This window comes from Nanorana parkeri, unplaced genomic scaffold, assembly GCF_000935625.1.
Source record: "Nanorana parkeri isolate BGI_ZX_2015 unplaced genomic scaffold, ASM93562v1 scaffold144, whole genome shotgun sequence".
In the NCBI taxonomy this organism is placed as follows: domain Eukaryota; kingdom Metazoa; phylum Chordata; class Amphibia; order Anura; family Dicroglossidae; genus Nanorana; species Nanorana parkeri.
This window is the reverse complement of record NW_017306412.1, coordinates 162,257-179,708: the sequence shown is the minus strand read 5'-3', so window position 1 is coordinate 179,708 and position 17,452 is coordinate 162,257. Positions and strand designations below refer to the sequence as shown.

Here is a 17,452-nt window from a genome sequence, read left to right as displayed (position 1 = left end):
GCACCTCCTAGACCAGGGGTCTCAAACCTCCAGGCCCTCCAGCTGTGTTGGAACTACAAATCCCATGAGGCATTGCAAGATTCTCACAGCCATAGACATGACTCCCGAAGACAGATGCATCATGGGATTTGTAGTTTCACCACAGCTGGAGGGCCAGAGGTTTGAGACCCCTGTCCTAGACCTAACAAGCATTTAAGCCTTGCAGTGCAGGGGGAGTGAGCGGGATGCAATGAATCTTTTGTATTGCCTCTGGAATTGGGCTTGCCGACACTGTTTGGGTCGCAAGGTGGTGTGGCAATCAGAATTTTGAGCCCAGCCTCATCACTTCTGCCCAAAAACCAATGTTGTTTGCACCTTCCACTGATAAGCAGTAACAAGCTGGGAACAGCTGCATGTAGGCTGGGCAAATGGATCTATATTTTAGACCCCATTCACACTGAGCGACATGAGAAATCGTGCGATTTTCCACACGATTTCAAGCTGGGCGACATTGAGCTACATTGAGTGACAGTGCACATTTTGTTGCACTACGTAGGTCGACTTTTGGGAGGGACTTTGTTGCTGCTACGTTGGGCTGTTACTAATCAAAAGTCTTGATGTTACATCATTCGTTCCTTCCATATTGCTGTGCAAAAGTGATACTCTTCTGTAGCACAATGTCGTGTAATATCACCGGTAATGCACGACATTGAGCGACACCATTGAGTCTATTGAGGCCAAATCGCATGACATCCGCCGAAAAATAGGTCATGTTCAAGCTTGAGTGAAGAGCTACAGGCGACATTGAGCTATGGAGATGGGGTAGGAACTGCATGTTTATGGGCAACACACAGGCATTTCATTTGTCATATAATCTCATCAAACAACTGACCAGCTGTAATGGAATCCTGCTGCCCTAATATAAGTCAGTAGCTGGTGCTCTGTTCTATAAACAGAGGGGGGAATTTATCAAAACTGGAGCAAACAGAATCTGGAGCTGTAGCCCATAGTAACCAATCAGCTTCTCTCTTCGGTTTGTTCAGTTAAGATTTGAAAATGAAAGCGAGAAGCTGATTGGCTACTAATTGATAAATTCCCCCCATAGATTTTTGGCTACAACAAGCACACGTTTATATCACCAACACTCTATTATCACACAGCAGTCAGATCTTCTCCTGTCAGTGAAATCAATTATAGTCAATACAAATGTGTCTGGTGATCCTCTACTTGACCTCTATTTCAAATCATCATGAATGCAGACAGTGTGATGGTCCAGCTGTATACAACTCCCAGCACGTCCTGTCAATGAATCAGCTATGGCAGTTGCTACTCACCGTCCATGTATCCTTCCAGCTACTCCACTCTCCTCCTCCTGATTGGACAGACAAGACAGAGGCTTGGAACGCATACTTCCGCCATGTAACCGAATGGAACGCATGTCGGACTGAGGGCTCGTTGCTAAGAGACGGAAATGGCGGCTGTCAAAGGCCTCATCCAGGGGACCCGTGTTCTGAAGTCCCGGTCGTTTCTGCAACTGGGACAGTATGTTGCCTCCAGGGTGGCCTCCTTGTCCTCGGTAGGTAACTGGAGGTTATATTCCAGCAGCCTTGTAATGGCGCCCCAGAGCTGAGCACGTGGTTTAGAGAGGGTGAGATGTCAGCTGATCCTGAGTGTCAAGGACAGTCCCTGGGGTGGGAGACTTGTCCCTGGAAAAGTCTCCTTTTTCCTGTGTTGACCGATTGTACTATAACATGATTTGTATGTTGCATTGAGCTCTCATCAGAAGTTATGTTCAGCGAGCTTTTAATGTTGAAGAGCAACTAAAGGCAAAAGTTTTTTTAAAAATTATTATTATTTGGTTAGAGTGACAAGGTTTAGACCAAGGGTGGGCAACTCTGGTCCCTCAGCTGTTGTGGAACTACAAGTCCCATGAGGCATTGCAAGACTGACAGTTACAGGCATGACTCCCAGAGGCAGTCTATTGGACCCCTAATGTCACTTAGGGAGCCCCAAAAGAAGCTGATAAAGCAGAGATATGTTTTACCAGCTTCTTCTCTGGCTACAAAAGCTGGAGAGATGACAGGCTGAAGGTGGAAGTGATGTCGGGTCCAGAGATCAGAGGAAGGACCCATGATGATCTCCCTCCGATCTAAGTTCATAGAGCTGCTACGCTGGTCCCAGGCCTACATGGGGACTGCAGTGCCTGGGCTGGCTGGCAGCAGGCATCCGGTGGGGGCTCTGTAGCTATCCAAACACTAAGGCTGGGTTCACAACTGCACGACACCCGGGACATGCGGTCCTGTACAATGCAGGCAGCGATTGCCGATTGATTTCAATGGGGTGACATCCGTGCGTCATTCGCAAAAAAAAGGTACAAGTACCTTCTTTTTGTGATACACGACGTGTGTTCGGAAGCACAGGTGGAATTGTGGTGGGAAAACGTGCGATCCACCTGGGGTGCCATTAGAAAAGAATCGCACCCACAGCGCGATCAGTTCACACCTTGGCGACTCCTGACCGAGCAGTATCGTGCACGATTGCCGCGAGGTGAGGTGTCACCTAGCTGTGAACCGAGCCTTATATGTATAAAGCCATCGCTGGCTGTTTAAAATGCGGAGAGTTTTCCGCTTGTGCGCGAAAGGATGTTTTGTTTAAAAAGCGGACCCACTTTCAGTGTCCCATCCGGCCGTTTCATTACCACGGCCAGATGGGAAGGGGTAAAATTGTATTACCAGCTACAAACATTTTTTTTCAGGTTTGGACGTAGTGTTAAAGGTTCTTTGCTGTCTGTGATCCCACTGGGGAGCTTCATCCACTTGATTTGTAGCGGTGACTGTTGTCATAGACAACAGAAACAGGAAGTGAGGAGACATCCGTTCTTGTGGCGACGAAGTGGCTATTCATGTTGTGTCTCTAGGACAGGAAGTGAAGATAACTCATCCCAACATGACAGTAAAAGGATACTTTAACAGCACGGACATGGTCGGTGGTAAACATTGTGTCCAATAATACACACACTAACACCCAGAGATGTTTGGAGTGACCTAGAAATGTTCTTCATGGCTGTTGACACCTTTATTCACCAAAGTGGCATAATATTAGGGCTGCAACTAATGATTATTTTCATAGTCGATTAGTTGGCCGATTATTTTTTAGATTAATTGGATAAAAAAAGTTAAATAAATACCATCCTTAATTTTAAATAAAATACACAAATGCAGTGTTACAAACATAACGTTTCTTCAGAATAAAACTGCATGCACAATTTTTTGCAATCGGAACACACTCAGCATTGCGGTACTGTGATTTCCAGTGCAGGCGATCACACTGTGGGTAGGAGGCGCGTTTGGGATGCCATTGAAATGAATGGCACTGCAACGCACCCCCCGCAGCAGAATTTGTCAGGCTGAAACCGAAAATTACTTTTTTTTCCCCACCTTTTTATCTTTTTTTTTTTAAATAAATAACTGTGTTGTAAGTACATGGCGCTTGAACAGCTCCCGCCAGGGAAAGACAGCTGCCAGTGGCAAGATACCGCAGCTGGCAGCTGAATGTAAATCAGCAGGTAGTGGGGCTGGTGCAATAGCCAGCCTGCTATTGGCAATTTCTATTGCAATAGCAAGCTGGCTATTGCTCCCGCCCACTGCTTGCTGTGCTGTCCTCCCAGCATGGAGGAGAGAGCTAGGGGATCCAACCAACTAATCAATAATGAGAATAGTTGACTATTCTCATTATAGTTTATTATCGATTGGTTGGTTGCAGCCCTACATAATATTGATCTGAAATTCTAGATAACACATTGACATTTTTTTTACGTCATATCATTACTTTAAAGGAGAACTATGGGGTCAGGGCTTTTCCCCATAGTTCTCCTTAGGGTAACGGGAGGACACAAACTAGCGTCCTCCCGTTACCCTAAGCTCAGTATACCGCGGGCTACAGCTCACGGTATACTGAGACGCCGGAGCGGATCCCGACATCGATGTCGAGATTCGCCCAGCTGCGTGAGTGACAGCTGGATCTGCCTATCTAGAGGCAGAGCCAGCTGTGTCCGTTCCGTCAGTCAGCGCTGGCGGATCGGAGCGGGGAGGGGGGAATCCATCCCCTCCCCTGCCACGGCAGAGAGAGCATGTGTTCACTCACCTCCCGATCTACTGAGCCGACCTGTGACAGTCTCATTGTCACAGGTCGGCTAGAACTATGAGGTGAGTGAAAAGCACTCACCTCATAGTTCTTTAATAAAAAATAAAAAAAGCATTTATCAAAGAATGTTTCACCATAATAACAGCTCTATATGCCTTTAGCATTCCAGTTGTCAGTTTTGGAAGATATTGAGGAGAAATTTCCCAATACCAATGAGTATTCTGACAGACGCAGGTACCAGTTGTCAAAATAGAATAGGTGGCAGGGGGATTTCTTTGCCTGCGTGAATGGAGGAATCTATTAGACTTCTTATATTCAGACCACAGACCATAGGCTAAATTGTCTCTTTTGCTCACCTAAATCCATAGTCATGTGATACTTCAGTCCGGGTCTTCTCTCTTCTTCTGCCTGCGTGATATGGACGCTTCCTATTGGCTGTTTAGCATCAGGATCCAGGTGAGAGTCTGCATGCAATGAGGCCATTGTGAGGGGACTGTTCAGGACTGGGTGCCCCCTGCATCCCAACGGAGTACTTGGGGGTGAATATAAAATGTTTTACAAAGTAATAAGAAAAACAAACTAAATGGTTTTCAGGGTTGTGGTGCGTGCGTGCGTGCGCGTGTGTGTGTGTGTGTGGGGGGGGTACATTTTGGCTCTAAAGGGGAATTCCACCTTTTGAAAAAAGAATAAATTCACACTTCTTAAAAGAAAAACATGTTAGGTTCCTAGAAACAGAGTTACCAGGTATGTAACTCCAATTTTTGCATTGGAGGCAGAAAAACTTTACGGCCATGATCAGTGGATCATAGGTGCAATGCTCTGGCTCCTGCAGACTATTCCTCCCATCCCCGTCCATGCCTCTGTATAGACATTCAGTAACATGGATGGAAGGAAGTGTCAATAGACTACAAGTGCTTCACATTTGTATTCTATTAAGAACTAGTCCCTGTGGCGCATTGGCTGATGGGACTTGTAGTTACTCCATTCACAGATCCTGTCCAAGGAGCCACACATAGCTGTGCTGAATTCAAACATATGAACAAGCCTGCTGGGAAATGGGGGTTGGAGGGTTTTGCGTTCTGACCTTGATTTCTGTTAATTTATGTTGCACCCTAAATATGTGTGTAACATAAAACTTGGTCAGAAACGTGAACTTAGTCTTTAACTTATTGCAGGGGCAGGGGAAAAATGGAAAGAATCTGACACTTCTGGGTGTGTCAGATTCTTCTTTTTACAGCTGCCCTCTGTATCTTATCCCCCTGCGTCAGACATCATCTAATCATGTAGGAGATAAAAGTCCTATCACAGTGTGGACCTCTGGTGATGCAGGCTCAGCAATTTCTCATTTCCTTAGCACCAATATTAACGCCTCAGGATACACTGACACAGAAATGTAGCAGCTTCTTCGTGTGTTGAACATTTATTTATTCAAGGTTAAAAACAACTCATTTTCACTTCATCTGAACTCTGGGATAAGTAAATATTGTTAATACAAGAGCCATGTGTAATCTTACTTGTATTTCTTCCAGATCTGTGCAGTGATTCAGTGTGACCATTATCTCTGTGATGGAGCTTCCTGTAATAAAGACCGCTCACTGCTGCTCTTTCTCTGTGTGCAGGGTGACTAGTCTTGTCTCCGCCCCCTCCTGTAGTTTTCTGCAGGTGTTCTATCAAAGATTGGGACAGGGTTGGAATGTGTGACCGGTCACGTGGTCACACATTCTAACGCAGTCACGCCCATTTTTCCCCGGAGTTAAAATATGTGATGTTCATTTGTTCCAGGGCAGATCGGCAACGCAGAATGTATGTGCAGGAGAACCAATCTGCCCTGGAACAGCTGATCGGTCCTGAAATCTCACTTCTATCCGACTATGTGAATGCGATCTGACATTTCACAACGTCGGACAGAAGTGAGATTTCCGGACCAATCAGCTGTTCCAGGGCAGATCGGATTTCCTGCACATACGATCTACGATGCCGATCTGCCCTGGAACAGCTGAGAAAGCTTTGAATTCTACACCTTTTGCCGGTCACATATTTTAACACCGGGGAAAAATGGGCGTGACTACGTTAGAATGTGTGACCACGTGAACGGTCACACATTCCACCGCTAAAAAACTTGGCGGGATTATGTTAAAATGTTTGATCACGTCACCGGTCACACATTCTAACGCAGTCACAAACTTTGATAGAACACAGGCAGCCTGTAGTGGATGCGGCCTGCTGGGTCCCTCCCACAACTCGGGTCTCTGCACAGGTTATTAACAGCACAGTGATGATTTCACTGCTACTCTTAGGTAATATCTGGGTTTGCATAGACATTTTTGTGCACACAAAGTGGATTTATATCCTTTGTGACTTTTAAACAAAACAAAACAAAACTGTGTGTGTATATGTATGTATGTATATATGTATGTATATATATATATACATTTTAATATCATATCAGTATCTTGTCTGACTTAGGTCAGGTTAGGGCTGACCTAGGCACTACACTGACAGGGTCCAGGGGGGTGATTGTTGTTATCCATGACCACATTCACTTTCACACCTATCTTTTGATGTCCCCTTGATTATAAAACATCAGTGCTTTTCCAAAACAAAGGCGTTTCCTGGGGATTTGACATTTTTGAAAGCTAGTGTATTTTGTTTAGTTTTGTAAACTGCTGAGCATAGTAACCAGTCTTAAATGATTTACACTGTGGGTATTGCTGCACAAGCTGGTGAAATGTCTTGGATACAGGAGAGATGGACAATTTGCTGCATTATTAAAGATGTTTTGCAGGATGTTATATATTCAGTCTCTGCATCATGGAGGTGCTTCGCTGATAGGTGAGGCAAGGACCATTGTCCCTTTATTGCTTATGCTGTATGTACTGAATGTATTTTCCTTTAAAGGTTCTGCCTCAGAGCAGAGACAAAAATATTATTATTCAGAATTTGTATATAGCCAACAGTTTGCGCAGGGCTTTACAATATAAAGGGGAACAATACAGTTACAATACTATTCAAGACAAGAAGGTAAGAAGGGCCCTGCCTGTGAGCACTTACAATCTACAAGGGAGGAGCAAGTGATACAAGAGGTGATAAAAATGTCAGTTTTTAGGTAGAAGCGGGATAGGGTTGCTTGAAGAGATGAGTTTGGAGGGGTTGCCTCTAGACAAAGTAGTAGATAACTGGACAGGTTGGGGTAGGGATTTCCTGAGGATGGTAGAGACTCTGCAGAAGCCTGGAGGTGAGCATGGGAAGAGATGACAAAGGAGCTAGAGAGCGGGTGATCTTGGAAAGAGTGGAGAGGACGGTTTGGTTGATGTTTTGAGACAGGGTTGGAGGTATAACTTGGAGCAAAGTTGCGGATAGCTTTCTATGTTGTTAATATTTAAAATTGTTATTCTTTGGGCAATCAGAATCCAGTGGAGGGATTGGCACAGAAGGATGGCAGACACTGTAGGCTTGTTCACAAAATAAACATCTCAGAAAGTTGGGTGGTATAAGGCTGATGTACATAAGTTAATAATAGTATATCTACTGTGTCACCCCTCTCTTCACCTGACTATGCCATTAGGTTGGATTTACACCTACGTGCTTCCAGTAACATAATACATATTTACACGTTGTAGGTGGGCATTGTATTTCATTCTGTTTTTAATCTCGACTTGTGCAGAAGTAAAGTCCCCTCGTACACCCTGAGCCTAGGATTCACTCCAGAACAACACTTCAACACTATTGTTATCTTACTAAAATTTTGGCCAGGTCAAGTTCACTTTAAATCTCTTAATGCCTCTAGCAGCAGGATTCTCCCGCCCAAATTCCTGGCTCTCCCCTTTCCCACCTCATTCCACCTACTGCATTCCACATAAGAATAAAAAAAAAATGGAGATCTAGAGCCCCTTATAACAACTTCTGCAGGGGAGCAAAATTGTAAACATGGAACACAGGCCTCTCTGCAGGAGTCCTGCAAGACATGAGACAGGGAGTTTGAAGGCTCTGGCATCTGCCAAGAACTGAAACATCTTCGGGGTGGCAGTATGCAGTACATCTGTTCTCAAAGTATTCTAATATCTCCAGCATAGATGCAAAGTTACACTACAAAATTGAATAGAATGCCACTGAGTGACTCAATGTCCTGAATGCACAATGTAAGTTCAAAATCAGAATTTCTAAAGCATTCCAGCAAAGTATTTGTCTTATTCTAGCGTAGCTAACTGTCAATTGTTCGTATTTGGCTAATATATGGAAAAAAACTCTTCACGTGAAAATGAAACATTTGTATATTAAAATGACACTGACCTCGGGAGTTAAACCAAATACATTCAAGTACCTTAACTATTAACAACAATGTATCTTATTTGTATATCACTCGGCTGTAGAGCCTCAAATCATCTCTGAATTGGTGCTGACATTGTCCTTCCTTCTGGAGGGTGGCTACGTTTGCTCCCCATGGTCCCTGTGTGTGTTGTAAAGTAGCCAGCGCTCCAAGATCACTCCTGTGATGGACTACAATCTCATGTTTAGTTTACCAATTTTAACTGAGATTGTAGTCCATCACAGGAGGGATCTTGGAGCGGAGCTACTTTACAACACTCACAGGGATGATGGAGAACAAAAGTAGCCCCCCTCCAGAAGGAAGAACAGTGTCGGCACCAATTCAGAGATGATTTGAGTATCTATAGCTGAGTGATACACAAATAATACATCTTCTTTTTTTTTTAATAATGTATTTGAATGCATTTTTAAGCATTCCTCAACCCCTGAGTTTAGTGTCACTTTAAGATTTACTTGTAAAAAACAGGTGTAACCTTTTCAGTATAAGTTATATGCTTGTATGTAAGCAGTGCCCATTGCTTAATTCAGACATTAAAGCCGTTAATATTGACAAGGTTGGATAACAATGGAGCAGTACTTGGGGTATAAAGGACCACTTACATTACTACAGAGTTTTGGGATGGCCATACAATAGCTCCTCTGTGGAGCTGGTTGGGAATTTTTGGACCGACTCCTTAAACAAAAGTTGATATGAATGATGAAAAATCATATGTATCTAAATGTAATATTAGTCTTTTAGTTACTGGCTGCTCTGACATATAGCTGTTTACCAATAGGTAATCTACCTGATGTGGTATCCATCTGATTTCCAGTCTGTGATTTCTTGTGTTCTCTGATTGTAGTCAACAACATCTCGAGAAGAGAAGCTCAAGGACAGACAGATTCAGGCGATGGCTCGTGGCTTGCCAAAGCAGAAGCCGATTTCTGGAGTTAAGCATGTTTTGGTTGTAGCTTCGGGCAAAGGAGGTGTTGGCAAATCCACAACTGCAGGTATGAGATATCGAGATGAAGACCTAAAATGGTCTTTTTTTTTTAACCAAAAGCAAGCATTGTTATAAGTTTATGCTTACTTTATTTTAATCACATTTAAAGCCACATAAACCAAGTTCACGAAGTGAGCACACTGCAGATGTGTGCAGTTCATATATCTTCTGTGAGCCCAAGACTGCTGCATGGGGGGTTCAAGATGGAGAGCGAGAGGATATTGGTGAATGGGAAATTCTATAGGCTAAATCAACTCATCTCAGCTCTGAGCACTTCTGGATCCAGAGTCATCAGAATCACGGTGACAACAACAACTGTGGACTCTTTGTCCCTAATCTGCACTGGCTGGAGGCATTAGGGGTCCAATAGACCTATGTTGTCTCCATAAAGAGTACCTATTACTGCCTCTGTACTTGAATTAGAAGCTTTTGTCAAGTTGTATTAAAAAGAATAGATGCAAACCTGAATAAAATATAACCCCCCACACACACAGACACACACACACACACACACACACAGTGTGTATATATATATATATATCTGTCTGCTCGTCGCAGACGAGTGGATTTTCGAGCCCTGTGTATATGTATGTATGTATGTATGTATGTATGTATGTATGTATGTATGTATGTATGTATGTATACACACACGTAATTAGGAAGTAGCTCGGCTCCAAGCTCACTCCCCTGATAGACTACAATCTCAAAAAAAAATTATTAAACTAAACGTGAGATTATTAACTAAATCTTGCTTTTAGATTTAAATAATAGTATAAAGATTATAGTGTGTGCACCTAATTATCACATTTGTGTACATTTTACTGAAGCTATAGATTTCATAAATACTTCTGCAAGAGAACACATGCAGAAATGTGCAAAATAATTGTGACATGTTGAGCTGCATTTGGCACGCAGTTTGATGCATGTTCATGTGTGGTGATGTGTTTTAATGAGTTTCCATTGATTGAGACAGCATACACAACTTTTATTTACTTTTGTGCTGAAGTGTTAAATGTATTAATATATTTATTTTGTTTTTATCAGTTAATCTGGCATTGGGACTTGCAGCTAGTGAACACGTAAGTCCAGTAGTTTTTATTTATTAAATATTATTTTTATTTTATTAATAATAATAATTATTTTTGTGAGGATGAATGTGATTAGTCTGTGTTGACGTATCGTGCACCCCAGAGGTTGCTTGAGCAGCAGAGCTTCCAACGGGTCCTTGCGGAACGTCTGACCCGTAACTGTGTATAAAAGTTGGTAGACTCTATGCCAGAATCTCCTCACCCTGGGACAGGACCACCAAATGTGAATGACCGAACCCTCCACCCGGCAACTTGTAAAGGGTTTTAAAATAAAACAGTAGGCAAAACAAAAACCTAAGCTTCAGTGAAACCATAATTATAGCTATGTAGCCATGGGTGCATTTTGGTTTTGGATGCATTGTTTGAACATTGTTGAACTTTTTGGATGGAATAGGAAAAAGTTAAAACCTCTGCCAGTTTATTTTTGTTGCTCTTGTCCCATTGGGGAGATATCTCTTCACTTTCTATCTCAGAAACGTGACAAAAAGTGTGACAGAGATTCTACAAAGTGAGCAGAATTCCCCTCTCAGACAGTCACCAGAATATGTGTCCCCATATAAGATTTACTGTCCCTTCTTATTCTGGTGACAACTCTTAAACTTTGGTTATTCCCTCACTTTCTGTGTCAGAGATAATGACACCCAGGACAAATAGAGAGAGTTTGCAGAGACAGACACTATTGAAAACTTGGGGTTGTAACCCGTCTCCCTTCTCTGCTCTAAAAAAAACTAAAAAAACTAATTGGGGTGTACAGTACATACACTTTAATGGTCCTGTTCTATATAGGATACTTCCTTAGGGGTAGTTCTGATTTTCACCCCCACATTGCTGTACTGCAGTAATCCATCCCACTCCCTTTTGTATGTATTATGATGATTCTGGAACACACTTGCTAGTGATGCTGGGACACAAAACATGCAAATTCTAAGAAGTCTTTCATTGCTACATGCTAAGCTAACAAAAATCAAACGTGCCTTGGAAGTCCATATGTAATTGGTGAATTGCTGATCCTGTCAACAGAGCCAGTGAAGTTACATTGCACAGGTATCGGAAAGTACGCTACTTGCTACCGACCCTCTGTGAGCCCATGGGGGTGATTTACTAACCTAAACACACGCACGCACCAGGTGCGTGTGATTTTTCACACAGCAAAACGTATTTATCAACCAAAAAGTCTCTAAAAGCATATTTCCACTAATGCCATATATGGAAAAATCATGCACATGATGCATATATAATGCTGCTTCACAGTTTAGACAAAAATGGTTAGCTCATGCATTTACATTCCTGCATTCATCAACGCAAGCAACACAACATAGAGCTAATTTACACAACATCACCTTGCAATTCATGCTTGGCTATGCACAACACACCTGCTGGGTGTGTACACACTACAAAGGTGTTTAGATTCCACCCATAGATCATGCTGGGAGGGAACACACTACAGAGGTGTATACATGTTCATGGTGTGTTTATAAGGTTAGTAAATCAACCCCTGTGTGTTCATGTTAAGCAGGGGCTACACAGAAATTGGATTAATACAATTTGAATGAACTTTCTGACTTAAAGGACAGGCGCAGTTTTAAAAACCCACTAGCTCACCCTCCCTAGCCCCTAACTTGAATGAACCTAGAACTCCCTCACCCAGATACTTACTTAGCTCTCTGACAAAGGCAGCCTCCTCCAATGTTTACTCTGTTTTGAAATCTTCTCCTGTGCTAGCCACCCCATCACAGTGACTCCCCATTGACTTTACTGGAGTATGTCTCCATTCAAGTCTATGCGGAGTCAACACACGGGTACAGCTAGCGCTATATACTTCGAAACTGAGATGGGTAAACACCAGAGGAGGCCACCACTATCATCGAAAGGCGAGTAATTATCTGGGTGGTGCTGGAGTTCAAGGTAAAATCAGATTAGGGGACTAGCAAGGATGGGATAGTTGGTAGTTGTTCAAAAGTGAACTTGAACTTTAAAGGGGATCTTGCACAAAATGAAAAGTCCAACGGGTAATGCCCTCCCAGTCCACACCCTTCCCCCCTGAATGTACAGGGATCATGATAACTTTGCAACTTTATCGAGGCCTGAATGTTCCTTTATCCCACCCAACTATGGCCTACAGTATTCATTGTTTACTGTTCCATTTAAGGGCTGGAAACGAAGCTATGCTAACTGACGTAGCCTCCTTCACTTATACCCCTGTTTCCTTTATTGTATTCCTTTATTGTATTCCCCTATTGTGCTCTTGTGAACCTTTTATGGTGGCGCATGTGCACCTGACCAATGCCTGTAAATTTGCTTTTGTTAATTCTCACACAATAAAAAAAATTACTTGTGAAAAAAAATAAAAATGAAAAGTCTGCTTATTTAATTGCGCAAAATCGCAGCATTTGTCCTTTTGTGGTGTACTTCAATGAGATCATCCTGAGGACTGACATTGGATAGTTCTGTAATAATTGTTCATTATAGCTTTTCACATTTACAAAATTGGATATAAGATCTAAAGTTATTCCATCCAGGTAAATGCTGTGGGCTTATTGGATGCAGATGTATATGGACCGTCCATTCCCCGGATGATGAATCTGAAGGGAAGCCCGGAGGTGACGAGTAGTAAGTAACACAACCTTTTCTGTCTATTTGTTCCATTTAGATGCCGTAGACTTGTGATGAGCTACAACCAATTGCACTGGAATGATACTGAATATAATTTATTTCCTTTTGCAGAAAATTTGATGATCCCTCTAGTCAACTATGGCATTAAATGGTAAGAAATGACAGATGATGCCAGTGTAAAATAAATTTACTATAAGGGCCCTTTCACACCATAAACAGCGGTCAGCCTCTGGAACACACTGCATCGCATTCCGGCCAGCTTCCTATGTTCAGGGGCGTGGCGGTGCATTGAAGTCAATGTTCACACGTACTGTTTATGGTGTGAACCGGCCCTAATATTGCAACTTAATTTACAAATCACTTTATCAACTGCTTGGAATTAGGACTGTCCTAATGACACTTCTAAGCGGTATGTTTTAAGCGGAAAACTGTTGCAAGTTGAGTGGCAGATGTATCTGAGAACCTTTCTGCAACTGTCCGTGTTGACTTTGAAGATTGTAGGTGCAGGGGTTGTGAACACACAAAAAACTGTTGCTAAAAATGTGTGCTAAATGAGACTATTGATTTGCACTCATTATCTGCCTCATTCTGTTGTACGGTTGCTTGATAAATATCCCTCTGTCTTTAGTTATGGTAACCACATTAGTCCTGAGTTACATATACAGTATGTAGGTCTTCCTACTAAAGTTTAAACTTCTGCTGCAGTTGTTGCTGTATAGTTGTTTGCAGCCATCACCTGGCTTTCACAAGTGATCAAGTGGCTGTAGAGCAGCCCAATCATTGTATGCTGCTGAAAAGGGTGCCTTTCAGTGACTGATCCCCTCTCTGCTTACTGAATCTGGAAGCGACAACGAATTCATCACTTTCGGGTTCAGGCTTTCATCTGCAGTGGCCGGAGAAGACGGCGATGAAGCACGATCTGTGCTTCATCAGCTTCTGTGAGGTCCATAGGTGGCATTAGGGATGTAATGATATCTTCATAAAGAGGGCGTGTCACTTCCTGTGCTATCACATGGGGTCTTGTTATCCCCTATGTGATAGCCATAAAGTAAAGTGTATTAAAAAAAAGTTTAAAAAATGACATTTAGAAAAATTGCAAGGCCCTCACCCACGTACACGCACATACAAACGCAAACACGCATCAGGTGTGCCTACGTGCAAAAATGACAATTGCACCACACATGTTGCATATCACCACGAACGGAGTGAGAGCAATAATGCTAGGGGCCATCACTCACTGTTAAAGGAGAACTATGGGGTCACGGCTTTTCCCCATAGTTCTCCTTAGGGTAACGGGAGGACACAAACTAGCGTCCTCCCGTTACCCTAAGCTCAGTATACCGCGAGCTACAGCTCAAGCTATACTGAGACGCCGCAGCCGGAGCGGATCCCGACATCGATGTCGAGATCCGCCCAGCTGCGTGAGTGACAGCTGGCTCTGCCTATCTAGAGGCAGAGCCAGCTGTACCCGGCCCCTTTCCACGTCCGTTCCGCCAGTCAGCACTGGCGGATCGGAGCGGGGAGGGGGGAATCCAGCACCTCCCCTGTCACGGCAGAGAGCCGTGACAGGATCGAGAGGTGAGCGAACGCCGGTATCTGTTCGCTCACCTCCCGATCTACTGAGCCGACCTGTGACAGTCTCATTGTCACAGGTCGGCTAGAACTATGAGGTGAGTGGAAATCACTCATCTCATAGTTCTCCTTTTAACTCTGATAATTGGTGAGCAATAAAGGCTTTTAAAGCATCGCCTTTGGGCAATTTTGGATACCATAGTTGTTTTTGCCATTTCATGGGCGAGCACAGTTTTACGGTTTGAGGTATCTTTTCCTAACCATATTGATTTTAATAAACATTTGTACAAATACCGTGCAACATAGAAAATTGCAACTAGCATTTTTTATTCTGCATGGCTTTTGCTTTCAGAAAATATATAATTATTTGTTTTGTTTTTTTTTTTTTTTTTAGCCTAAACATTCACAGGGTTATTCACAAAAGGTTAAAGAGTTTGGAGAAGGCAGGAGAAGTGGACAATCTAGGACAACATAGCTAAACTGGAAAGTAAGCTGAATTGGAGAATTTTACCAAATCAGCTATTTTGGCCTAGATTGATCACTTCTCCTGCCTTCTCCAAACTCTTCACCCCTATGTGAATAACCCTGTCAGATTTTAACGTGTGTGTAAAAATTAAAAAATTGCTCCAGTAGCGAAATGGTTAAGGCATTCCAGCCAAGAGACCTCAGCTACTCAGACAGGTTTTTAGTGATACCTCTAGGGGGACCATTCAGCATATTCCTATGGATAATCAATAACTAGAGGGTGACACTAGTTGTTACATCACTTTCCCTGTCCTGGACTCGCCAATAATATAGAAAGATCAATTTATCAGGTGACATTTGAAGCTTAGTCTGACACAGCGTCTTTTTTCTTGCCAAAGACCTTCCCTCTGGGGTTCCCCCCCAAAAAACTCTAAGGCGGTGGTAGGTATACTTGATATACGGGACCCCAAGTGTGGCCCCTGACATGGCCATAGTGCTGTACATAATATTCAGTGAATATAATGCTACAGGGAGCTGTCATAGACTGCAGACAGGCAACAAGAGATGGTCAGAGACTGGGAACATGCTATATGAGTTACTGGAAACTGGAGACATTCATAGACTAGAGACGTGAGGCTGATAGTGATTACGGCTTTATAAATCAATGTGTCCATATTTGTGCTCAATATGCCCCCTCCTCCCCCCTTAAATATGACTTCACCATATTTATTACATCTTTCAGCAAGATCCAATATAAAAGACCAGAGAACAAAAATAACAAGACAAAAGAGATGGGCAGCGCAGAAAAAAGAAAGCTCTGTACCAGCCCAAAAAAAAAAAAGAATAAAAAATGCACAATTCTTTCTGAACTTATCTTTAAATCTGGGTTTCCCCATCTCTACTAACCTTAAAGCAAAACTCCGGGCTAAAATGTTTGTATCCCTTGCAGTGGGACTACCTCAGCACTGCAAGGGTTAATTGTTCTTATTTGTCTAGGTTCTAAAAAGAAAAAGTTACACTCACCAAAACCGCTGAGCTGGCTGGCTGCTACTCCGGTCCCTGAAGCCTGTCTCATCCACCGCTGTAGCGATGATATGTCCCTCGGCATCATCACATCCTATACACTGTGTATAGAACATGATGACTCAAGGATACTTAGACGGGGGGAGGGGTAGCCCACTTAAGAAGAAGTTAACTTAAGGGTTAAAAACCCTTTTGCCCGGAATTCTGCTTTGAAATTTTGAAAAAATATTTTGGGACCCAATATCTTTGAGACCCTATCTACCCTTTTTCTGACAGTAAATGCATACACATACAGGTACTGCTGATATCACATAGGGGTTTGCAGGGCATTAGTGCCCCTAGATGGCATTGAGTATAGGAATTTCCTATACATGCAGCACCATTTAGGGACTATAGTGCTCTGTGAACGGCGTAGCCAGACAGAACTTTTATAAATGAACCCCTTAAAGTGCAATATCTTAGTCTGCCCCTGCCCCCCGTTATTTAATACAGCCACATGACGGCTGCAAATTACAGAGCTTTGAATGTCTGCTTCTAAGGCCTCATTCACATGAGAAAAAGCCAGCACGTACAGCCCCATGCTGCCATGCTGCGTGCGCGGCCGTATCAGACAGCTCCCAGGAAGGACAAGTGCTGCGTGTGATTAGTACACAGCCCCCATCCTTCTCTATGGGAGTATGCGGCCGTATGCCGCCCTACGCTTACCCTAAGTGCAGGTCGGTACGGGTGCGGGTGTTTCCCGGCTCGGATGCAGACCACAGGCAGGATCCATCCTGTCAGCGTACGGGCACCCTCACGGACGTGCAGGGCCGGTGAGCGTAGGGCGGCATACGGCCGCGTACTCCCATAGAGAAGGACAGGGGCTGCGTACTAATCACACGCAGCACATGTCCTTCCCGGGAGCTGCCCGATACGGCCGTGCACGCAGCACGGAGCTGTACGTGCCGGCCTTTTCTCGTGTGAATGAGGCCTAAAGATACACCTGCAATCCGTGTTCTCCTTGTACCTTTAGGACAGCCTTACCTGCACTTGGCTTGATCCATGAGCCGAAGTATAGCTGTGCTGATGTAACAGAACTCTAGAATCAATTAGTATTAGCATTATAAAGCTTTGTTACCAGATATCTACGGTAGCTGTTATAGCTGCTCTTGTAGTTTTCATTGCGTAAAACAAATGCACTTATTGGTGTTCGTGGTGTTCTATATTTTATTGAGTTAGTATCTGATTTTTCCTCAGACAGTGACTGAAAGGAATGCATAC

The 17,452-nt window shown here is 43.3% G+C and overlaps 1 protein-coding gene across 2 annotated transcripts in view; it reads left to right on the top strand.

The window, feature by feature from the left end:
• The first annotated feature begins 1,534 nt into the window (after positions 1–1,534).
• Positions 1,535–17,452, top strand: part of NUBPL (nucleotide binding protein like) — a 36,502-nt gene continuing 20,584 nt past the window's right edge. For both annotated transcript variants that reach the window (XM_018554157.1, XM_018554156.1), the window contains exons 1-5: positions 1,535–1,555; positions 9,291–9,438; positions 10,476–10,510; positions 13,039–13,129; positions 13,244–13,283. In XM_018554157.1, the coding sequence (XP_018409659.1) occupies positions 9,339–9,438; positions 10,476–10,510; positions 13,039–13,129; positions 13,244–13,283 (266 nt within the window). In that variant the 5' untranslated portion in view covers positions 1,535–1,555; positions 9,291–9,338. The remainder of the gene's footprint in view (positions 1,556–9,290; positions 9,439–10,475; positions 10,511–13,038; positions 13,130–13,243; positions 13,284–17,452) is intronic.